General features: G+C 43.5%; 1 protein-coding gene across 1 annotated transcript in view; it reads right to left on the bottom strand.

Annotated features, from left to right (window-relative positions):
• The window catches only part of VPS41 (VPS41 subunit of HOPS complex), a 493,288-nt gene that overhangs the window by 3,935 nt on the left and 463,323 nt on the right, over positions 1-26,030 (bottom strand). Inside the window, exons 26-28 of the mRNA XM_082258639.1 lie at positions 14,574-14,673; positions 10,576-10,620; positions 349-428 (exon numbers count right to left, since the gene is read on the bottom strand). Of these exons, the coding sequence (XP_082114765.1) occupies positions 349-428; positions 10,576-10,620; positions 14,574-14,673 (225 nt within the window). The remainder of the gene's footprint in view (positions 1-348; positions 429-10,575; positions 10,621-14,573; positions 14,674-26,030) is intronic.

The following is a 26,030-nucleotide window of genomic DNA, read 5'->3' as shown; positions in this document are numbered from 1 at the left end:
GAGGTTCAAATGCATGGCAACATGACAGCTTGCTGAACTCTTGTTCAGTGTACTCTAATATTTTCTGTAGTAGAGAAACTTTTTAAAGCCTATGTATCCCCTTTTAATGTGAGTGGAATATACTCAAAATAAATATATGCTAATGCGTAAGGGTCATCTAACTCATTCTGGCTAGACATTCTATACAGACACAAAAGCTTCATAGAAATAGTGCAGTCATTTAATCTCCCCTCTTAGATGCTGCCTGATTGTGATGCCGTCCCAGGGGTCATGTAAAGCACAGCAATTCTCTCACTGCCTATATCAGCTTATTTGAGATATTTGAAGTAGATTATGAGAGCTGCTTACTGTGTTACCAACAGGCAGACACTCTCTATGGAACATGTGTCTGCAGTGAAATACCACCACACCATGCGGCTTAGAAGTATCTGAAAAGCAAAGGGAAAATATTGCATATTAAAACAGTGGAACAAATATTTTATTCAATAAGCATAAACACCACTAACTTGAAATAAACAGAGAGTTTATATTAATGTATCAAAAAGTGAAATAAGCATCTTTAAAGGGTTATTTCATCTTTAGCAAAAAAAATCCTATGCATTCAAGGGGTGTCTGTAGATAAAAAATCGGATTTTTGTAAGATCTTACCGTAAAATCCTTTTCTCTTAAGCTCATTGACAGACGTAGTCTTCTTGATTCACAAGAACTGGGTTATGTTGTCTCCGCAGGAGCAGGACTAGGCAGAAAGAAAAAACGTTCTGGCTCCACCTTAGGGGCAGTCCCTGAGGGTATATCCTCCCTCTCTCTGCTACAAGGCATCAGTTCTGTCACAAAGCAGCAACAGAGAATTTAACCCAACCCAACTCAATGATAGAGGGGCGGGTACTACGTCTGTCAATGAGCTTAAGAGAAAAGGATTTTACGGTAAGATCTTACAAAAATCCGATTTTCTCTGTCGCTCATTGACAGACGTAGTCTTCTTGATTCACAAGAACTGGGACATCCAGAAGCAGTGCCACAAATGAGGGGTGGGATTGACCGAAATCAAAATCCAATCTAGAAGGCCCAACCGGTGCCAAACTAGAAGTTTTAAAGGCTCATTATAAACAAAGAATGAGACTCAAATGAAAATTTCCAACGGAAAAAAACCCTCGAGGCAGACCACTGGTCTCCTCAAATGGCGGCCTGCAAAACCTTGCGGCCAAACGAGGCATCAGACGATGCCATTACATCAACTTTATAATGTTTTGTAAAGGTATGCACCGACGACCAGGTAGCCGCCTTGCACACCTGGACCACTGACGCCTGATGGCGAAAGGCCCATGACGCACTAAGTGCCCGAGTGGAGTGCGCCTTAACAGGGAACGGGGGCTCCCGACCCTTAATAGAATAAGCCTGTACCACCGTCTGTCTGATCCATTTGGAAATAGTCGCGGCAGATGCAGGCAACCCCTTTTTGGGTCCATCCGGGATCACGAAAAGTGAATCCGTCTTGCGAAACGAGTCTGTCGTTTTCAAGTATACCCTGATCGCCCGGACCACATCCAAGGAGTGTAAAGCAAACTCCCGAGGATGACTGGGCTTAGGACACAGGGAAGGTAATACAATTTCTTCATTCAGATGAAATTCTGAAACCACTTTTGGTAGAAAGGATGGATTCGGACGAAGAACCACCTTATCTCTATGAACCACCAGATATGGGGAACGACAAGATAATGCGGCCAGTTCTGACACCCTGCGTGCAGAAGTGATAGACAACAAGAAGGCCACCTTCTGGGACAACGTAGGTAGAGGAATCTCCCTAATATCTTCAAAGGGAGGTTTCTGAAGAACCGACAATACTAAATTAAGATCCCAGGGTGGTAACGGCGCGCGCACTGGCGGAGCCAGATGTCGCACCCCCTGGATGAAATTCCGCACCAAGGAATGAGTAGCCAAAGGCTTCTGAAAGAAGATAGCTAAGGCTGAGACCTGACCCTTGATAGTACTCAAGGCCAGTTTCTGCTCAACCCCTTGTTGCAGAAAAGCTAATATTCGACTAACCGAATAAGACCGTGGACGGAACCCCAGAGGTTCACACCATGCAATGTAGGACTTCCATGTGCGATGATAAATCTTTCTGGAAGTCGCTTTCCTTGCTTTAACTAGAGTAGGAATAACTGAAGCTGACAAACCCTTGTCCTTCAGCACCTGGGTCTCAATAGCCAGGCCGTTAAAGCCAGCGATCGTAAAGCAGGATGGAAGATCGGTCCCTGAGACAGTAGGTCCTCCTTGAGAGGAAGTCTCCACGGGACGTCCGCCACCAGTCTGACCAATCGTGATGCCAACAGATCCACATCCGGGGTGCCCCACCGTAGGCACAACTGGTGGAAAATTTCTGGATGGAGGGACCATTCCCCCTGATCCAGAGTCTGACGGCTGAGATAATCTGCCTGCCAATTCTCCACCCCCGGAATGAACACCGCAGAGATAGCTGGAACAAATCGTTCCGCCCAGCGAAGAATGCAAGCCACTTCTTTGGCCGCTCGGACACTCTTGGTGCCCCCCTGGTGATTGACATAAGCCACGGCCGTGGCGTTGTCCGACTGGATCCGAACCGGGCTGCCCTGGAGCTGCTCGGTCCAGTGAATCAGACAAAGTCTGATCGCTCTCAGTTCCAATACATTTATCGGCAACCTGGATTCTTCCAGGGACCAAAGTCCCTGGACAGATAACTGACCGAGAATTCCTCCCCATCCGGATAGACTGGCATCCGTGGTCACTATCGTCCCATATATTGGCAGAAATTACTTTCCCTGGCTGAGCATCGGAGACCGAAGCCACCAGACCAGAGACTCTCTGGTCTGTTTGCTCAATCGGATCCGATTGTCCAGGGATTCCGGATTCTGATTCCATCTGAGAAGAATCTCTTGCTGAAGAATTCGGGTATGGGACTGGGCAAATGGGACTGCTTCGAAGGAAGCCACCATCAACCCCAGAACCCTCATGCAAGTTCGAAGAGAAGACCAGCTGTTGGATAGTAACAACTGGACTGCTGATTGAATCTTCCGGAGTTTCCCTACCGGAAGGAAAACTCTTGACCTGACTGTGTCTAGAATTAGACCCAGATATTCGAGCCTCTGGGTGGGAACCAGAAATGACTTTTGCTGGTTCACCAGCCACCCGAATTCCTGTAAAGAAATTATAGTAATTTCTATGTTTTGTAGCAGGGTCTGAGGAGACTCTGCATGAAGCAGGAGATCGTCTAGGTAACCTAGAATCGATATGCCTCTTTGGCGCAATAGTGCCAACATTGGGGCCAACACCTTCGTGAAGACCCGAGGAGCCGTGGCGAGACCGAAAGGTAACGCCACAAACTGATAGTGGTTCTCTTCTACGGAAAAGCGTAGAAACCGCTGATGTCCTGCGAAAATGGGAATGTGAAGATAAGCGTCCTTGATGTCTATGGACGCTAGGACATCCCCTGGATGCAGGAAGGCTGCTACTGTGCGAATGGATTCCATCTTGAATTTCCTTATGTTGAGAAAGGAATTGAGTGCCCTTAAGTCCAGAATTGGACGCACTTTGCCCTCTTTCCTGGGTTTTGTAAATAGGTTTGAATAAAACCCTTGAAAACGTTCTGTCCCAGGAACGTGGACTACCACTCCTTGTTGTAGTAAATCCGTGACTGCTCTCCGCAGATCTTCTAAACGATCCGGGGATAGTCGGATATTGGAAGGGAAGAATCGCGCCGGTGGGAGAGATCGAAACTCGATCTTGTACCCTGACCTTATGACTTCGCAAACCCACTTGTCCGGGATTCTGGAAAGCCATGGATCCGGGAACCGGCGAAGACGTCCCCCCACCCCAGTTATGGGTGGGGGCGCACCTTCAGGCTTTGGACGATTTATCTTCAGGTCTGGAGGGGGCGGGCTTTTGCTTGCCCGACCAACGTCCCCTGAAGCCTCCTGAAGGAGCTTTGGAGGACTTAATTTTTTCACCCGCGGGACGAAAAAACTTTTTGTGAGCAGAGAAAGAAGGCCCTCGTTTTTGACGAGTTCCTTTACCCTTAACATTTTGCGGTAAAAAGGTGCTCTTTCCACCCGTGAGATCCTTAATGATCTCATCTAAGTTGGCTCCAAATAGACGCTCTCCTAAAAAGGGGATATTAGCCAATGCTTTTTTGGAACCTTGGTCGGCTAACCAACCTTTTAGCCACAGTGTACGCCTGAGAACCACTGCTGAAACTGATGCTCGCGCCAATAATGGAGTGGCATCTAACGCCGCATCACACACAAACTGTAACCCCTGTATCATTTGTTCCAACAAATCTGATACCGCCTGAGGGACCTCTTCTAAGTCCCGGCGTAACCACTTGGTCCATTCAGTTACAGTCTGCGAAACCAGTCCAATAGCAATTATTGGTCTGAAAGCTGATCCAATCAAGGAAAACATGGTGCGAGACATAGCTTCTATCTTGCGATCCACTGGATCTTTAAAAGACGGAGCGTCTTCTAAAGGAATAACCGTGGCTTTATTCAATCTAGCAATTGGTGAATCCACCACAGGTGGTTCTGTCCATTTCTTAATGAGGGTTTCCTCAAACGGATAACGCCTGTTAATGCGTTTAGAAATAGCAGAGGTGCGTTTTGGCAGACTCCATGCTTGAAGATCTCACAGGAAAAAACACTGGAGAAAACTACCTAAAAAATATTTTTTCTAAAGAAAAAATCTTGCCAGGACCAAAAAGATCCCAGCAAGGAACTTAGGTCCTTACTCCTGACTAGACAGAAAAAAACTGATGCCTTGTAGCAGAGAGAGGGAGGATATACCCTCAGGGACTGCCCCTAAGGTGGAGCCAGAACGTTTTTTCTTTCTGCCTAGTCCTGCTCCTGCGGAGACAACATAACCCAGTTCTTGTGAATCAAGAAGACTACGTCTGTCAATGAGCGACAGAGAAACATATAGTTCATATTCCTATCGCACACCTTCCTGGTTTGTAGGCTCGTGTATGTTGGGTGCTGAAGCGATCACCAGTTGGCAACTGGATTAGTAACAAGTAAATACATATTCGCCAGCACACCAAGGATAATGCAAAAGCAGTCCAAAACTTTTATTCAAGTTACGATCACATGCCTGACGAAGGGGTCCTGTGCGGCTCCGAAACGTTGCACTATTTTTTTATGTGATCGTAACTTGAATAAAAGTTTTGCAAGATCCTTGGTGTGCTGGCAAATATGTATGTACTTGTAGATAAAAACAAACTGCACTTCTTTGACTAAAGTTGGATAATGCCCCTTGCTATAGGTGTAGACCGTCTACACACCTCCCAAATTCGGGTTGAAAAACTTCAAGTCATCTCATCTTGCCTTGTTGCTAGGATGTTGCTAAACACTTCCAGCCTTTACTGTTCATGCCCACATCACAAAGGCAATCTTATAAACCACCACAAATGTGTGGTCCACCATCTCCACCATCGCTGCTCTGCTATGCTCAGAGCTACTGTGATGGGAGAGCGAGAGTGCATGGGGGGTTTTTAAATCAGGTAAAGAGTTTGCTCTGATGGTGGGAGTGAGCAGTAACATCTGGGACATGGCACTAAATATAAAACCTTTTTTCTCCAACCTAAAACACACTGACACTAAGGCCGGCCATAGACGGTTGGAATCTCGGCCAGTTCAGCAGGAACTGGGAGAGATTTGAACTGTGTGTGGGCAGGCTGAATGTACCAAACTGATCGCTCCATCGATCAACTTGGGTACAAGTAGCCTGCTGGATTCACATGCAATTATTGCTAGTGGCTCCCAAGGCCACTAGCAATAATCATTGTCTTCTCCCAGCGGGGACTGTTTCCCTCCCCCCCTGCCGGGAGCAGACAATTGCTCGGTAGGAGGGATTCCCCTGTCAGCACTGATTGTGTTGATGGGGGAATCATGCACATTTTTTTTACAGGAAAGCAATTAGCACAGTCTATGGCCTGCTTAATACTGACTGCAACACTAATGGCTGGAATACACGGGCCGAATATCGCCCGATCATTCGACCACCGACTTATGAAAAAGTGTTCGTTGGTCGAAAACGTTGCCAACATACACAGGCTGAATATTGCCCGACCGTTTGACCGCTGACCATCGAAACAGTGCATGCATGATGATGTTCTACAGATTTTAAATGAACGACCTTAACACCAACGTATAGAATATCATTCGTTCACAAACGAGACGACAGAATTTTTCGTTTTTTTCAAACGGGATTTTTCGTTCACAATATCAATATCGGTCACTGATGGCTGGGCATTAACGAGTAGAATATCGGCCGATCCTTCACTGAACGGAAATTTTCGGCTGATTTTCTTATCGTGTATTCTGCCCATTAGACCAAGCCCCAATCTAACAATTTTATCTTTACTCTATTAACGGATTTCTCCTCTAAAAAGTAGCCTGAGGAGAAGATGACAGCTGCTGGAAACATATCATCACTGACAGTTCTGCTTTAAGAAGCTGTTACTGTGAAAGATTCTTAAACACTTATTGCGACTTTTCAGATTAGGAAAATGGCCGTAATTAACATCAGCTCCTAGCTGGCGAACATAACAGAGATGGTGCTCAGAGTGGGGCATATCTGTGCTGGGAAGCGGTAATTCATGTGGCAGCTTCCTGCAAAGGGCTCTATTCCAGGCCTTATCCAGCTGTTGGCTTGGAGATTCCCTGGTCAAAAGCTAAAAAAGCGCGGTGGATACTGGTGTCCATATTTGGGAAATAAGGAGTCACAGGGTGGACAGGCCTGATGCGGAACTAAAAGACCAGTTCCCCATCAGGTCTGCATTGCTTCTGATTAACAATGGGCAGCAGTGAGTGCTATAGATGTAAGAAAATGCAAAGGGGACCTGATGAGGAACTAGTCTCTCAGCTCCCCATCATGCTCTGCCAATCCCACTACAGGATAGGCGCACTACCTGGGAGGGGGGAGCATACTGCAGAAGAGGTATTCATACTGGACACTCCAACCTGAGTCTCAACTAGGGATGATCGAACGGTTCGGGTCGACCATCGGTTCGACCCGAACATTGGCTGAATTTACAACTTTTTGCCCAAAAAGTTTGGAATTCGGCAACCAGAACCGACCAAAATGCAATGGGACAGGAAATGGGCTTTAAAAGCCCATGATTGGACTAGAACCATTAGCAAAAGCCAATTGAGGGGGCAGGAGAATGCTCGGAATGTGATTGGAGTGACTAGGGGGTCCATAGACCAATCAGTGAATACGCCCCCCAGTATATAAGATAGCCCCCGCCAAATTCCTAGCATTGTTATACAGGGACATGGAAGAGAGTGGAAGCAGTTTGTGGACTTCTGCTACAAAGTGTCATTTAGCATTTATTAGTGTGAGGAAAGGGATATCAAGTGTAGTTACGGTGCTCTTTTACACTTTAGTTAGTTTTAATAATTTAGTTTCTGTAGGGAAAGTGTTACGTGCCAGGGTGACCATAGTGTAGTGTAGGGTGAACTGACAGTGACTGCTATGGCAGGGTGACCAAACCCTTCCATATCAGGGTGACCGCTATAGAGAAAAGCTAGTTTCTCTGAAGTCCCTTTCGCTGCAGTAATATGGCTTCGCCCCTGTCAGCTTGCTTTTTGGCTGCAGGCGTCTATAGGGATTTTTTGAGCACATGTTTGGAGTCAGGCATGACATCTGAACATGTGTATAGGGGGTATATATACACACCCATGTATGTATATATACACCTGCACATATATAGGTGTGAAAGGAGCAGAAAACACTACTTGCGCTAATGAAATAATTAACACCAATATAGTTACGCTCCTATCACACCTATATATGTCTAAGTGTAAAATACATATAAGTATGTGTGTATATATGCCACTATACACAAGTTCAGATGTTTTGCCTGCCTCCAAAGAACCCCAAAAAAATGCCCAAAAAAACGCTAGCGCAAAAAAAAAAAAAAAATGCCCAGGTGTGTTGTTGCAGGCATTTTTTGGGGGTTTTTGGAGGCAGGCAAAACATCTGAACTTGTGTATAGGGGTATATATACACACATACTTATATGTATATATACACCTAGACATATATAGGTGTGATAGTAGCAGAAATATATGCTTGCGCTAATGAAATAATTAACACCAATATAGTTATGCTCCTATCATACCTATATATGTCTAAGTGTAAAATACATATAAGTATGTGTGTATATATACCACTATACACAAGTTCAGATGTTTTGCCTGCCTCCAAAAACATGCCTGCAACAACACACCTGGGCATTTTTTTTTTGGCGCTAGCATTTTTTTGGGTTCTTTGGAGGCAGGCAAAACATCTGAACTTGTGTATAGTGGTATATATACACACATACTTATATATATTTTACACTTAGACATATATAGGTGTTATAGGAGCGGAGCCATATTCGTGTAAATGATTTAATTAGCGCAAGCATATATTTCTGCTACTATCACACCTATATATGTCTAGGTGTATATATACATATAAGTATGTGTGTATATATACCGTATACACAAGTTCAGATGTTTTGCCTGCCTGAAAAGACCCCAAAAAATGCCCAAAAAAACGCTTGCTACTAAACCGGCAAGGTGTGAAAAGAGAGAAGCCACTAACCTGTTCTATAAGTGACAAAATACAAACCATCTTTTTTTTTATGGTTCTGGACATGCTACCTGAAACTTCACAGGTACACTTTTTAGACCCCCCAGATACTAAATCCAAAGAATTTTTTTTTTTTTTTTTAATTTTAATTTTTTTTTAATTGGCTCTCTATCAAAAATGACAATTTTTAAGAACTTTTGGGTGATTAATAGTTTCTGGGGTATGACCCAGAACCCTAGGCACTTTTTAGGGGCATTTATTGGGCTTTAGGGCTTCAAAATGGTGTTTTTTGATTACTGAAGTTCGGGTCCCATTGATTTCAATGGGGTTCTGAAATCCGGGCCAAACTTTTGGGAGGTTCGGGTGTTCTGGTCGAACCGAACTTTTCAAAAGTTCGATCATCCCTAGTCTCAACCTCTGACAAAATCAGGTACATGAATCAAACGCTGACAATTTTGGCGTGGAGGCCCAATGGAATTCTAAGGGGTGTCTACTACACGTACTGCTGTCCATTACAGCTCAGTCTCTCTGCTGGGAACATGCTATAGAGCTTGCTTCCAGCATAAAACATGCCTCATATATGCAGTGCCATGGAAGCAATCCCACCTACGTGGTGTTGCATATAACATTGGTGTCAAGGGTTTAATGAATAAGTTATAGTATATGGTACTGTGCACAGGACAATGTAATAACTACAACTCACTCTACAAGTATGGGGATGAAATCTTCCTATATGAGGAAGTAAACAAAATTATAGCCATGACCTTGACTTTTACTTTTTTTTTTTTTTTTTCCACTGGATTAGATAAACGTACATTAAGAAAAAGATCATGGCCGTGTTTTATTTGCCACTTGTATCTACAGAAAAAAGCACACATCAATATGTGGAGAGAGAAGTGTGAGATGAAGTGTTTTTAACTGCATTTATAGCATGAATACCAATAGGATGGTTGATAAACAACCTACTTGGCAGTCTTAGTATATTTTGTTTGCGTTATATCTCTAGAAAAATCCCTACAGACAGTTTTAACTTTGGCAAGCTTTATTTAATTCCTTTTCCCAATCTAATATACAATTGTGTTGCATGCTCGTCATAGGATGACGAATGCTAATTCTTCCAGACTGCAATGACAATGAGAAAATACAGAAAAAACACTCTGCATAATTTTTATCCAGGGGGAATAATCCCCACTTGTCAGATATCCATGTCCTAAGCAGTAAAAAAAAAAACAAAACCTGAAGATCATCAGAGAGAATTAATTATTTCTATGCATGTCAGACACCAGGACAGGTGACATGCAAATGTATTACATACATTAGCCGACAGTCACGGTGCTTAGGATGTTAAGACAATAATTTTTCACCCACTGTTTAAAATGTACATAAACCCATAACCAAGAATGTTATTTAATGTAATATACTGCAGCTTACTAGTCATTGGTGTGGTGGCAGCATTTGTTTTCTTTTTCCAACTTTCGTTTGCTTTATTTTCACCTGGTCATTCCTCAAATAACACACTTCCTGTTCCACAGTGGCTACGTCACTCCTCCATTTCATCTATGGAGGGAACCATGGTTGTCACCCTAGGCTGCCATCCTGATATGGACTACAAACATGGCAATTTCTCTTTATCTCCATTACATAGCAGGCAGGGCAATTGGCATATTACAGAAGGCTAGGCAGGAACATATTCTTTAGTGCAAGGACTTTGCATTTCTGAAAAGATCAACAGGTAGTTTCTGTACTTGCTGAAAATGTAATTAGCCTAAAAAAAACGAATGCAGAAACCACATCTACAGAATGTATGCTGCAATATTTGGCATTTTTATTTTTGGGTTTATTTATCCTTTATCTACATCTACTGTTGTTCAGCCAAGACAAGTATGCACAAACTTAAAAAAACAGTTGTAAACATGATATATTTTTGTTTCTTATTATAGGTTAACTGCTAAGGGACAGAAAACACAGTACCTGTTGGCAGAATGGGTGACAGGCAAACTTCACAAATATTGTCCTCTGAAAAAAAAAAAAAAAAATAGAACATGTCTATAATAAATAACTAAAGAGCATATGCATCCTGCTTCACCTAACTTGCCAGACATAGTAAATTATTTAGTAATTTAGAATCGTTCTAACTAAAAAAAATGAAAATGTATACATTACATGTCCCTTTAAAAGAAATACTTATTCTCCCGACAGGAGCCCATAGCAACAGCTGCTATCTCTTTTTTTTAAAAAAAAAATGTTTTGCTCTAATAAGGAGAGAGAGTTGATTTATTGGAAGTGTCTTGAGGTTGTTTGAACTGGACAGTTAAAGCGGAGTTCCGGTCTCAAAAAATTTTATATCAATTTATTTTATCAATAAAAATACCCCCGGGACAGACAGGGCTAGTGTATTTCAGCAATGATAGCCTCTGAACTGTCCCCGGGTTCACTTAACTTGTAGAAGAAATACTTAACTTGAAAATGTCTTGTCCAGCGCTGCCATCTCAGGTGTGGGCAGCTGAAGCCAGAGCGTCCTCTTCGGTGACGTCAGAGTCTCAGAATGCCCTGCTAGTCACTTCCGGTGCAGGCGCGTCATCCCTGCACATCTTCTGGGCATGCCCAGAAGCTGTTCAGCAGGGAATAACGCGCCTGAACCGGAACTGACGAGCGGGGCCAGTGCACTGACTCTTGGGAGCGATGACGTTCGGCTCCCAGGAGTCAATTCAAGCAGGAAGCAACGGCGCGGGCCGCGGCCGAAGAGGGAGGAAGAGGAAGGAAGGTAAGTATATTTTCTTTAATAACAAGGTAAGTAAATAAGAAAAAATTGAAATTATCCAATTCTTTTTCAGCGACAGTACAGCAAGCGGATCGTGTAAAGTCGATTTTGAGGCCGGAACTCCGCTTTAAGAGTTGGTGCTCAGCTGTGAGAAGAAGACACTTTCATTGCTCCACGCTAGAAGAGAACTGTGTCACCATGTAGGACCAACTTGATAAGCCCTCCACTCTGTGGAAGCACAATACCATTTGCCATGTTCCCCTGGTCTATCTATATCAGTCCTAATATTAAAACACTTGTTTCTAAAAAGGTAATCTAAATATGGAATTCAGAGAGTGCATGATTGTGAGACATGGATCTTTATTTCTGTTCATGTTGACACAAAACCGTTGAAAAAAAACACTGCTGTTGAGTTTGAAACTAATTTTGCCTTTCCGAACATGTTGACAATCCTGTCATTCCATATCACCATTAAAGGATAGTGAGTAAAGACAGTACCTGTACAAGGTGGCAGTGTCTACGGGTACAAGTTAACTAATGATAGCTACCTTTGAGTGAAAAGTAGACGTTTGCCTACCCAAGGAAGGTCCTTGATTATGGCAAGTAGTTCCAAGTTTTGCAAAAAGAATTACTGACCCAGTTGATTATTAGTAGAGAACTACTGGAACCTGAGTCATGAGGAGAAATGAGTGAGAACAATGCAATCAAGTAAATGTTGTCAGGACTGTTACCTGAGGAATCAGGGACGTGAATCTAGAGAGGCACTAGTTAATAGAGCAATACAGCCTAGTTAACAGAGCAAAAATAATCGACAACTAGTAAATGTTCTGTCAATAGTAAAAGTAAGCATCTTGGTTTGGGTTCACAAGTTGAGAGGGACCCGGTGGGGTTGATTTACTAAGGTTGGAGAGAGCAAAATCTGGTCCAGCTCTGCAAAGAATCCAATCAGCTTCCTGGTTTTATTGTCAAAGCTTAATTGAACAAGCTGAAGTTAGGAGCGGATTGGCTACCATGCACAGTTACACCAGATTTTGCACTCTCCAGTTTTAGTAAATCAACTCCTGTAAATCAGTTTTCTGCAGAGATCAGAGCAGTTCAAGCTGAAATTTATACACAACTAAATGAGTCAGCAGATGAGTGACCTATCCCTTTTTGGATAGTTTCAATCAGATGGGCAATTTGAGGTCTGGTCAGCTAGTCCATAGCGCCTTTACAATTATAACCCATAGTGCTTTACATTTGTAAAGCAAATATTGTATGTAGAAAGCACGCGGCAGGGGACACAGGCATCCAATGTTCCTGAAATTATAGAATGCCGAAGAGTCTAGTGGAGGCTGCAGAACTAGAACAGAGCAACTAGAACACAGGAGAGTTATGCTATCTCTTCTTTTGCAGGGACATTTCATCTGGACTTTACCAATTCCTCTGGAGAGAATGCTTGGTGCCAAATGCACTACACACTGGTTTGTTAATCACTACAAAGTGGCCCTCCATATTTGGAGTACAGTAAAACCTTGAATTGTGAGCATAATTTGTTTTGGAAACATGCTTGTAATCTAAAGCACTCGTATATCAAAGCGATTTTCCCCATAAGAAATAATGGAAACTCCGATGATTCATTCCACAACCATTTATTCATAAGTTCTTCAGTTTATAGTCCATATAAAACGTTTATAGCAATGTAATAAGTTGTGTAACCATAAAATGGTCATCTACAAATGGCATCCTCCACAAGGGGATTAGAAGCAAAATCCAACAGGAGCTACAGAGTATAAAAGAGAAGAGATGTGCCTCATAGTGTAGCAATATGGTTACATTTAATGAAGGTACAACATTCAGCAACTCACATGGTTGATGAATAAAACGGGCACATGGAAGTATGCAGGCATCTGGGGTAAAGCTGTCCACATAGACCATCAGATGAGTGACTTATCCGCACCATCAGCTCTCACTGCTGTCAGTCTGCAGTTGTGACCGGGAAGACTACCCTGCAGTAGAACGATCTGAAAGCGAGGGTTGAATCGCTCGTGAAGTGCAGCATGGAAAGGACGGTGTCGATGGCGGTACGGACGATAGTCTATGTGGACAGCTTTACGCCGGATGCCTGCATACTTAGATGTGCCTGTTTTAATCATCAACCATGTGAGTTGCTAAATGTTGTACCTTCATTAAATGTAACCATATTGCTACACTTACAGGCGCCTCTCTTCAGTTTTATCCAAACGCAATAGTCCCCACGCACACATTCAAGATAATGGTCTGTTCAGTGATGCTGGGTGGTGTAATGACCATAGGTTGGAAACCGTGGTACTCGAAGTGAAGAAATGTCATCAGCACACCAAGGATTCCTGGAAACGGTCCAAAAGCTTTATTCCGTGGTCACATGATAACTACATAGCAACATTTTGGAGCCACAAAGGGCCCCTTAATCAGACAAACGACAGACACTTACCTGATGAAGGGGCCCTGCGTGGCTCTGAAACTTTGCTATATATTTATCATGTGACCACGGAATAAAGCTTTTGGATTCTTTTTAGGAATCCTTGGTGTGCTGATGACATATCTTCTCTTCAGTTTTATACTCAGTTGTGACATGATGCTACTTGTATATCAAGACATCGCTTGTTTATCAAGTCAAAATTTCTAGAAAAATTTTGCTTGTCTTGCAAAACACTCTCAACCTAAGTTACTCTCAATCCAAGGTTTTACTGTACTCAGAAAAGAGCTATGTCTACTGCCCCTCTCATTCCTTCTTTGTAAATGAAAAAAGTACATGACTCTTCTACAGGTCATGACCATCGTAAAAGATTTTCACTAGCAAGTCTACATCCACTTCTGACCGCCAGTGCTGGTGGAAAAGAATGACCCCACTTGTTACCTAAATGACGAGAAAACACCTAGAATTTAGATATGTAGGCGGACAATGTTTTAAAATTAACTGCAGGGCAAATGGGCCTTTCAGGGGATGGGAAGCCCTAAACTGGAGTTGGGCTTAAACTAAGATAACATTCTCTTCTGTAACCTTATGCTGAAAATTAAAAAAGCTTTGTAATTATTCCTCAAGTCATAAACACACACAAAAAGAAAAATTAAGAAAAAAAAAAAAAGGAGATTGTGCATTGTACTTTCCTAATGTGATCTTCAATCCAAATAGTACATTACTCCCTTGCACATTAAAATTGAGAATATTAATATAAAATAAACATACCATCAACCAGCATAGATCTTGACTGAGTCCTGTGCATTTTATTAAGCAGCGATAAGGAGTCTGATACTAATATTTTTTTGCACCCTTCCCTTAGAAGTATCTACAGAAAGAAAACACAAAACTACATAAGTAATCTAATTCAAAAGAAGTTAGAATACATATATACATACATATATACAATATAAATACATTTATTATATAATCTAATTTTCGAGCAAGGTCCATAAAGACATGGATGAGTGAGTTTGAGGTGAAAAATACGTGTCTGGCCTGCACAGAGGCCTGACTTCAACCCGATAGAAAACCTTTGGGATGAATTAGAGCGCAGACTGTGAGCCTGGCCTTCTCGTTCAACATTAGTGCCTGACCTCACAAATGGGCATCTGGAAGAATGGTCAAACATTCCCATAGACACACTCCTAAACCTTATGGACAGCCTTCCCAGAAGTGTTGAAGCTGTTATAGCCGCAAAGGGTGGGCCAATCAATATTAAACCCTATGGACTAAGACTGGGATGCCATTAAAGTTCATGCGCGTGTAAAGGCAGACGTCCAGTTACTTATGGTAATATAGTTACATAGTTAGTCAGGTTAAAAAAAGACACATGTCCATCTGGCTCAACCAATAAACTACAAAAACAAAAGTGTATAGTGTATGTAGAGTAAGTTGGAGAAGGTAGAGGAAGGGACTTTACTATTATAGACTGGTGATCAATATATTTATCCACATAACTGTAATGGCACTGCTTTTTATTTTGAGGGAATAAAAAAAATCAAAACTCCAGGCAGCTAAATAAAAAGTTGACATACATATATGGGAGCTGTTTTAGATGCCAAAAAAATGTGTATTGGGGCCCATTTATTCCTGAGATTTACACAGTCATGCTAGGTGGTAAAAGAGAACTGACTCCTCTCCTCCTATATACAGCATGTGATTGAATAGTGAAGGAGCAAAAGTATGTCACCCTCTGTTCACACTGCAATCCTCCTTTCAGCTTGTTCCTTGTCAGCCCATGTGCATGCAGAATACCTGATTGGCCTCCTATTATGCCCCTCTCTGTCAGTGTGCATAAAACTGTACAGGGGATTACAAGCAGATGAAATTGTTAAAATGTAAATTTAAAAAAATGTGTATTTACAAAAGCTGCATTTAAAATATATTTATTTTTAATAAATATATAATTGTAAACCTAGTTTTATTTAGATCTGATTGGTGTTCAGCTTTAAATGCAAATCTGCTCAATAACTACAGAACACAATGTTGCTTAGCAATACATTTCTCTGTAAAAAAAAAAGTCAGCACCAGATGTTAAATATGAACACCAAACAGCTAGATAAAGAGTTGGAACACACATATGTGAAGCATTCTATTTGCCAATGGATTTGTAATTCTGCCCAGCCACTTTGGTGATTTACAGTATACACCTCTCCTAGACAGCACAGCCAGGAAAGTGATGACACTGTGGGGTTGATTTACTCAAGCTGGTGCAGATCTGCATAGACACCAATTAGCTTCCAGGTTTTTTTTTTTTGGTCAAAGCTTAATTTAACAAGCTGAAGTTATAAGCTAATTGCCTACCATGCATTTCTGCACCAGATCTTGAACTCTCCAGTTTTAGTAAATCAACCCCAGTTTCTCTTACAGATAAGAAATGCAGTATTTTCACCTCCCAACTCAATGGTTAGTTAAATGACAAGGACAATAAAGGAGCACCATGCTGATAGGTTTAATGACTCTGCTCACTCCACTGTTGACACATGTGCATGCAGCAGAACCTAGATGGAAATTCGTATTATCCACCTTCTTACCACCAAATTCATATTTAAAGAGATATAGAACTAAAATGCTCTTTCAGACTCTGCCTAAAGTATAGTTTTATGTTTATAGCTCAAGAAAAAAAAAAAAGAAAACCCCTTGCAGTGGAGCCCCCCACTTCTGCATCATTGCCACTGGGCGGTGTTCTGTGAATGGAAGAACTACAAGGTCCAACAGTCTTTTCAGCTGTCGGCTTGCAGTTTTCAATGAACTACCAAAGTGCTGTGGAGCACCATGGTAAGTCATTCTCTCTTCTTGCCTTGTTCAATCTTAAAACTGGAGGGTCCACCACCGGTGGAACAGTCCACTTCTTAAGAAGGGACCCCTCATAGAGGAATCGCCAAACAAATTGCTTAGAGACCCCAAGACGACGCTTTGGTTGTCCCCACTGTTTAGCAACAACTCTGTCAAAATAAGCAGAGAAAGGGAACATCTTTGCCACTCTGGATGGCTTGTGAGTGCCAAATGGAACTGGCTTCCGTTGCAACTGTGTCCTCCATTTTTGAGTTCTCCCGCACAAATACAATCAGTGCTTCCACCAGGTCCTTTTCATGCGCGGTTCAAGATGTGGAGGAATCATCCTTATCATCTGAGGATTCCTGGCGTGTGGTGGCAGGCCTAGCAGGGTGACCCATGTCCGCGGGGGCTGAATCAGATTCAGGATTTGATGAGAAGCAGGGGGTGCTTTTTGCTAGCTAATTTCCTGAAAACCACCTTCGTCCAGGACACAAAGGACTCCAGGATCGCCGTCAGTGCATGGATGGATGGTTGGGACCCAGAGGGCCCTGCAGCCTCAGAGAGAGGATCAGGTGGGGAGATGTGCTCCAAAGACTCCATGAGCCACCAGGGGGACCCCAAAAAAAGTGTAAAACACTGCAAGGGACAGCCCCCACTGTGCAGGCAGCACCACTCGGTTGCCAGGCAGAAAGCACCAAGCGATCCTCAGCAGAGAAGGAGAGAACCCCATCCGACTCACCACCCAGCAGAAACAGGCACCCGCAGCCACCAGGATAATCTGCACTACAGGTGCGGGGATCAGGAAGTGAAAAGATCCAGGAGTCAGCACCAGGGGGTGAGGAGGGGTTCCCACCGCTAAAATCGCTGCCGACAGGGCTCCACAGTCATGGCCGCCACTATTTTCAATGGCAAAACACCACAAAATGGCCCCCGGAATTCACAAACATGGCCACTGTGCATTGAGCACACAGGCTACAACAAAATGGCAGCACCACAAGGCTCCCAGGGACACAGGAGGGATTCCTAGGCCTCAAGCAGGACAGGGACCCCCGGCAGGAGCCCCCACAAGATACAAACACCCCCCCACAAAGCAGATCGTGCAGTCGACGGTGGCACATCCCCCCATCGCTAGCACAGCACCCTGCCCCCAACCCAGAAGGGGACCAGAACACCCACACAGCCCCAGCATAAGTGGAGGGGGGTAGGATAGGGGAGACAGATTGAAGGGAGGTACCTGCCGGGAAGGAGGGGAACCCAGGGGTCCGACCGTCCCAAGGAGGGGCCCAGGTCCACCCCAAAACCCTCCTGGTGGAGAGGGGGACAGCTACTTACCATACCAGGAACCAGATGGACACCACTCCAGACAGAACCCCTTGCCATCAAAATGGGGGGGCTGTCAGCCAGGAGGAACGCTGCAACTTGGGCCGAGACCCGATTGTATGCGACCTCGCGAGGCGTTTAACTTGCAGGCCAGCTAACGTGGAGCTGAGGTCTGCGCGTGCTCACTGGCCAGACTGGGGTGACCACTGGATCTAGATTATACAGCCAGTCGCTCAGTCCGGCAGCTGATCGTGGATCTCATAGGAAAAAAAAACAGGAGAAAAATGTCAATCTAAAAATAAAAAAATGCTAGGACCAGAGATCCCAGCAAGGAACTAGGTCCTTACTCCTGACTAGGCAGAAAAAAACTGAGTACCTATAGCTTAGAGAGGGAGTATACCCCCTGGCACTGCCCATAGGCGTAGCCAAACTTTTTTTCTGCCTAGTGTCCTGCTCCTGTAGGGGGCAGTAAAACCAAATGGTTAAGAAGATCAGGAGCTGTGTCCGTCAATGAACAAAGGAGAAATTAGCATTTAACCTTGCGGTGTGGAGGCCCAATTACAAGAGTCATTTTTTCTTATGCCAATAGTTGGGCTTTTAAAAGCTGAAAAGGTTGGCCTGAGGCCCTTTCACTCCAATGTGAATTCTGTAGTCTGTACTGTAATTAATATTTTATCAATATTAATCAAAAAGATCCTGCAATTTACGCTGAGACTTCAAAGTTGTATTCTTTGAAAAAAACAAAACAAAACAAACAGGTGCATACAGGAATCTCGGAAGCATTTTGTTCACAGAAGGACCTGAAGAGAATAGAGATGACCTGCTTATGTTTCCTAAAACATACAGTACTCCTGGGTGGCAGTGCAATCTTTAGTCACGTGTTGTGCAACCTCCCTCTCTGAGAACTATAGAGGAGCTGCTCTGAACCAGGGAATTCACTAGGCTGAATTTTCACAGGCTCCGTTCTGGAACCATTCACACGGATAGCATAGAATTTATTAAGTGGGAAAGCCTTTAGAACAAGGATAAATATCAGAAGAAAATGCAAATGCAAAATAATAATCTCTGCCTGAAAAATAGCTTTAATTAATGTGGTTGCTATAGGCACACATACAGTTTCTTTCTCCCAGTCTGAGCAAAGCAGCCTCTTTGTATCATACTTCAAAACTTGAAGCAAGAATCTACAACATTTTACTGAAATATTTTAAAACTATTTGACTAGATCTCATGATACCATGCATCAAGGTCCTACTTGAATAACTGAATTTAAATGGAGGAGGTCTGGAGTCCTTAGAGGCCTGTGCCCGGGCAATGATTCTAAATATGTGCATTATATTTTAAATGGCTTTGTGTGCCCGAGCGGTATTTTATTTTTTCCTCAACTTGTTGCTATTCATCTTCTGACATGCTGCTCTGCTAGCCTTGTACAGATAAGGCAAACATAAAAGAATTAAATGGAAACAACATTTTATTAGCTAATGTCTGATGTGAGCTAGAGACTAAATATTGCAATAGTTTCATGATTTAAAACTTTATCTAAGAATATTTGAAACTTTAGTATGACAAAGCATGTTTGGTATTATTATTGCTATAATTTGCACTCACTGACTGATGTTGAGATATAGGTATTAACAAGCACCTATGTCACCTGTTGTAACATAGTACGTGCGTAATTTTCAGGTGCATCTCATAAATTAGAATATCATCAAAAAGTTATTTTAATTCAGTAATTCAATTCAAAAAGTGAATGTCCGAGATGATTTCGGGAGCCATGTCATCTGCTGGTGTTGGTCCACTGTGTTTTATTAGGTCCAAAGTCAGCGCAGCCCTCTACCAGGAAATTCTAGAGCACTTCATGCTTCCCTCTGCTGACCAGCTTCATGGAGATTCTGATATCATTTTCCAGCAGGACTTGGCACCGCCCACACTGCCAAAAGTACTAATACCTGGTTTAATGATCATGGTATCACTGTGCTTGATTGGCCAGCAAAATTGCCTGACCTAAATCCTATACAGAATCTGTGGGGTATTGTCAAGAGGAAGAGGAGAGACACCAGACTCAACAATGCAGATGAGCTGAAAGCCGTTATCAAAGCAACCTGGGCTTCTATAACATCTCAGCAGTGCCACAGGCTGATCGCCTCCAAGCCACGCCGCACTGATGCAGCAATTCATGCAAAATGAGCCCCCAACCAAGTAGTGAGTGCATACTAAACTGTACATGGACTTACTTTTCAGTAAGCCAAGATTTCTGTATTAAAAATCCTTTATTTTTATTGGTCTTATGTAATATTCTAATTTTCTGAGATACTTTATTTCGGGTTTTTACTAGCTGTAAGCCATAATCATCATAATTAAAAGAAGGAAATGCTTGAAATATATCACTGTGTGTGTAACACATCTATAACAAATATATACGTTTCATTTTTTAATTTAATTACTAAATTAAAACATTTAAAAAAAATGTTTATAATACACAATGCTTTAGCAAGGTAAATGCAATGCAGTTAGGGCATACGACTACTTTACCATGCCTTACTCTAAATCAAAACCCAAAAAAGTATGACCTATACATATACTTTAGGCTTGTTACAGCAGGTTTAGTACTCATTTTTTGCCCTTCTATGAAAAAGACGTATGAGTGCTGGCAGCATTGCTGCAGAGGTTAGAGAGGTGGGTGGGGGGGTTAGCCTGTCAGTGCTCAGACCATACGCCGCACACTGCATCAAATTGGTCTGCATGTCTGTCATCCCAGAAGGAAGCCTCTTCTAAAGATGATGCAAAAGAAAGCCCACAAGCAGTTTGCTGAAGACAACCAGACTAAGGACATGGATTACTGGAACCATGGCCTGTGGTCTGATGAGACCAAGATAAACTTATTTGGTTCAGATGGTGTCAAAGGTGTGTGGCGGCAACCAGGTGAGGAGTACAAAGACCAGTGAGCCTTGCTTACAGTCAAGCATGGTGGTGGGAGTGTCATGGTCTGGGGCTGCATGAGTGCTGCCGGCACTAAGGAGCTACAGTTCATTGAGGGAACCATAAATGCCAACATGTACTGTGACATACTGAAGCAGAGCATGTTCCCCTACCTTTGGAGACTGGGCCGCAGCCCAGTATTCCAACATGATAACGACCCAAACACACCCCCAAGACAACCACTGGCTTGCTAAAGAAGCGGAGGATAAAGGTGATGGACTGGCCAAGCACGTCCCCAGACCTAAGGTTGGAGGAGCGCAGGGTCTCTAACATCCATCAGTTCTGTGATGTCACCATGGAGGAGTAGAAGAGGACTCCAGTAGCAACCTGTGAAGCTCTGGTGAAATCCATGCCCAAGAGGGTTAAGGCAGTGATGGAAAAATAGGATTTTAAACTTACAGTAAAATCCATTTCTCTGATGTTCATTGACAGACACAGCTCCTGATTCTGCTTAACCATTGGGTGATACTGCCCCCTACAGTAGTAGGACCACTAGGCAGGAAAATGCTAGACTACACCTATGGGCGGTCCTAGGGGGTATACACCCACTCTCAGCTATAGGCCCTCAGTTTTGTTACAAGCAGTGTAAGAAGAAAGCCAACTCCACAGAGAGGTGGGTGCTGTGTCTGTCAATGAACATCAGAGAAATTGATTTTACGGTAAGTTAAAAATCCCATTTTCTCTTTCGTTCATTGACAGACACATCTCCTGATTCTTCTTAACCATTGTGACGTACCAAAGCAGTGTTAAACATGAGGGGTGGGAAAACATCAGAACAAAAAATATTTAAGGGTAACCATAGCCAACCAGGTAACAGAGCTCAACCATAAACAACTGGAGCTCACCTGAAAACAATACACCCTCAAAGAGGACCAGGTACTCTAAACAGCAGCCAGCAAAACCTTGTGGCCAAAAGAAGCATCCGCAGATGCCAGCACAACCACTTTACAAAAAACTTTGTAAAAGTGTGCACCGACGACCAGACGGCTGCCTTGCAAATCTGCGTCACTGGCGCTTGAAGACGGAAAGCCCAAGAGACACTAATGCCTCGTTTCCACTGAGCGGATCGGTTCGGGTCGGTTCGGTACGCTATTTTGGGTGTTTCCATTATGAAAGTGGCCCATACAACCGAACCAAACCGCACCATTCCTGGTCCTGCTTCAGATGTAGGGCCATAGGAAATGGTACGGTACGGTTAGGGCGGAGCTACTGGCGTCACACAATAGATTCCACTGATTGGCGGACAGGAAAACTTCAATGCTCACGTCAAATGAAAGAGCAAAACAAACACCTCATCTGGTGTAAACCCCGCATGGCCCCTGGTGGCCCGACTTGCAGTGGAAACGCTCACCTGAATAGACCGGACCATTCTAACCCTTCCAAACTGTACCGACCCGAACCGTTCCGCTCAGTGGAAACGAGGCATAAGCGCCCCAGTAGAGTGCGCCTAAACAGGAAAGGAGGAACCCGATCCCTGATGCAATAGGCCTGAACCACCATCTGATCCATCTGGAAATGGTCGCAGAAGAAGCGGACAACCCTTTGTGAGGTCCATCCGTGAGCACAAATAGAGAGTCTGACTTCCTAAAAGACTCCGTAGCTGACAGGTACACCCTAATTGCCGGGACCACATTCAAGACATACAAGGCAATTTCCTATAGATGTTTAGGCCTGGGACACAGGGAATGCAACACAATATCTGCATTAAAATGTCAGTCAGAGACCACCATAGGAAAGAATGACGGACAGAGACAAAGCACCACCTAATCCTTGTGAATCATCAGGTAAGGTGAATGACAGGATAATGCCGTCATTAATGACTGTGTGCGAAAGCAACCAAAGAGTTTTTCAAGGGAAAGAAGTGGAATTTTATGCAATGGCCAAGTCACTTACCTGACCTGTATCCGATTGAGCATGCATTTCACTTACTGAAGACAAAACTGAAGGGAAAATGCCCCAAGAACAAGCAGGAACTGAAGACATTTGCAGTAGAGGCCTGGCAGAGCATCACCAAGGATAAAACCCAGTGTCTGGTGATGTCTATGTGTTCCAGACTTCAGGGTGTAATGGACTGCAAAGGATTTGCAACCAAGTATTAAAAAGTAAAAGTTTGATTTATGATTGTTAATCTGTCCCATTACTTTTGGTCCCTTAAAAAGTGGGAGGTACATATACAAACCGTTGTAATTCCTACACCGTTCACCTGATTTGGATGTAAATATTCTCAAATTAAAGCTGAAAGTCTGCAGTTAAAGCACATCTTGTTTGTTTCATTTCAAATTCATTGTGGTGGTGTATAGAGCCAAAAAGATTAGAATTGTGTAGATGTCCCAATAGTTATGGACCTGACTGTATTCCATTAAATAAAAAAAAAAAAAATCTAATCTTGGCCAAAATGTATTCTGCTACATGTTTTTGGTAAAAAAAAAAATCCCAATAAGCGAATTATGATAGGTTTGTGGGAATGTTATAGCATCTGCAAACTATGGGATATATATTGGAATTTTTTTTTTTTTCATACTAGTAATGGGGGCTATCACTGACTTATAATGAGACTGCGATAATGAAACGGTAAATCTGACACTAACTGCCACTGACATCACCAGTGGCATTATTACAGTTCTCAGTGTTAATAATATGCACTGTCACTGTACTATTGGCACTGGGCAGGAAGGGGTTAACATCTAGGGCTATCAAGGGGTTAAACATGTGCCTAACATGTTTTTGTGTGCACTGTGTGCTGCTTTTACTGTGGATCTGCTTGTTTTCATTCCCTGCTTAGCAGGGAAGGAAAAACCAAGTAGATCCCCTGTCACTGAACAGAGAGCTGTGTTCTGTGAGACTCAGTGCAGATCGCTGGGTGCCAGAAGTCAATCACTGGCCAGCACCCAGTGACCGTCATGCACTGTAAAAGTGCAAAACCATATATATGATACAAAAAAATGGATTTTTGTAAAATCTTACCGTAAAATCCTTTTCTCTTAGCTCATCGACAGACGTAGTCCTCGGTGATACACCACCTTCGGGTTATGTTACCTCCGCAGGAGCAGGACTAGACAGGAAATTAAAAAGCTCTGGCCACACCCTAGGGGCAGTCCCAGAGGGTATATCCTCTCTCTCTCTGCCTCAGCAAATCAGTTATGTGAAAAAGCAGTGCTTAGAGAATTTAACCCAACCCAACTCCAAAACAGAGGGGCGGGGACTACGTCTGTCGATGAGCTAAGAGAAAAGGATTTTACGGTAAGATTTTACAAAAATCCATTTTTCTCTAGCGCTCATCGACAGACGTAGTCCTCGGTGATACACCACCTTCGGGACGTCCCAGAGCAGTATCACAACTGAGGGGTGGGAAAATGGAAATCAAATCCCAATCTAGAAGGCCCAACCGGTGCCAACTAGAAGTTTACAATGCTCATCCTTAATGATGAGACTCAACAAAAAAATTTTCAAACAGAAAAAAACCCTCGAGGTAGACCACCGGTCTCCTCAAATTGCGGCCTGCAAAACCTTGCGGCCAAATGAGGCATCCGCCGATGCCGTCACATCAATTTTATAGAATTTTGTAAAGGTATGTACCGACGACCAGGTGGCCGTCTTACATACCTGGACCACTGACGCCTGATGGCGAAAGGCCCAGGAAGTACTGAGCGCTCGAGTGGAGTGCGCCCTAACAGGGAACGGAGGACTCTGACCCTTAATAGAATAAGCCTGTACCACCGTTTGTCTAATCCATTTGGCAATGGTCGCGGCAGATGCAGGCAAACCCTTTCTGGGGCCATCCGTGATCACAAAAAGTGAATCCGTCTTACGGAATGATTCCGTAGCTTTCAGGTATACCCTGATTGCCCGAACCACATCCAAGGAATGCAACGCATGTTCCCGATGATGCTTGGGCTGAGGACCCAAGGAAGGTAGTACAATATCTTCATTCAGATGAAAATCTGAAACCACCTTAGGAAGAAAAGATGGCTTAGGATGAAGTACTACCTTATCCCTATGAATCACTAGGTATGGGGACTGGCATGATAATGCAGCCAGTTCTGACACCCTGCGAGCAGAAGTAATAGCCACCAAGAAGACCACCTTCTGGGATAAAGTAAGCAAGGGAATCTCCCTGATGTTTTCAAAGGGAGGTTTCTGTAGAACCGACAAAACCAAATTAAGATCCCAGGGCGGTAAGGGCGCGCGGACTGGAGGAGCCAGGTGCCGCACCCCCTGGATGAAATTCCGCACCAAGGATCTGGTAGCTAAAGGTTTCTGAAAGAAGATTGCTAATGCTGAAACTTGACCCTTGATGGTGCTCAAGGCTAGCTTCTGCTCAACCCCTTGTTGCAAAAAGGCCAATATTCGAGACACCGAATAGGTACGTGGAGGAAATCCTAAAGATTCGCACCACGCAATGTAAGTCTTCCATGTGTGATAATAGACTTTGCTGGAAGTCGCTTTCCTTGCTTTAATAAGGGTAGGAATGACTGAAGTAGACAAACCTCTGTCCTTCAGTACTTGGGTCTCAATGGCCAGGCCATTAAAACCAGCGACTGTAAAGCACGAAGGTAAATAGGTCCTAGAGACTACAGACACTCCCTGAGACGAAGTTCCCACGGAACGTCTGCGACTAACATGTCCAAGTCGGCCAGGCCGGCTTGAAGAGGCCAGCCTAGAATTTCTAGGACCACTGGCGCTGATAGGATCTGAACCAGGCGTCCCTAGAGCTATCTGGCCCCGACCATCCGAGAAAGTCTGGTCGTTTTCTGTTCCCACACATTTATCAGATACCTGATAGTTATCAGGAAAGGTGATCTTTTCTGGTTGAACCTCAGGGACCGAAGTCACCCGACTAGAGGCTACTTGGCCTATCTGGTCAATCAGATCCGATTCCTGTGAGGTATCGGGACTAATCTTAGGAAAAGGTAAAGGAAAAGATCTATACAGGGAACGGTAACTACCGCTTCCTGTACTTAAATGTTGGAAGGGAAGAATCGCACCGGTAGTAGTGGTAGATGCTCGATCTAATGTCCTGAATACCGGTGAAAACGTCCCCCCACCCTGAAATCGGGTGGGGGCGCACCTTCAGGCTGTGTACTCCTTTACTTCGGGTTTGGCTGGGTT

The sequence above is a fragment of the Pelophylax lessonae genome, assembly GCF_965119305.1.
Source record: "Pelophylax lessonae genome assembly, chromosome: 5".
NCBI lineage: Eukaryota > Metazoa > Chordata > Amphibia > Anura > Ranidae > Pelophylax > Pelophylax lessonae.
Note: the sequence above shows the minus strand (reverse complement) of the source record. Positions and strands in the feature narration are given on the sequence as shown.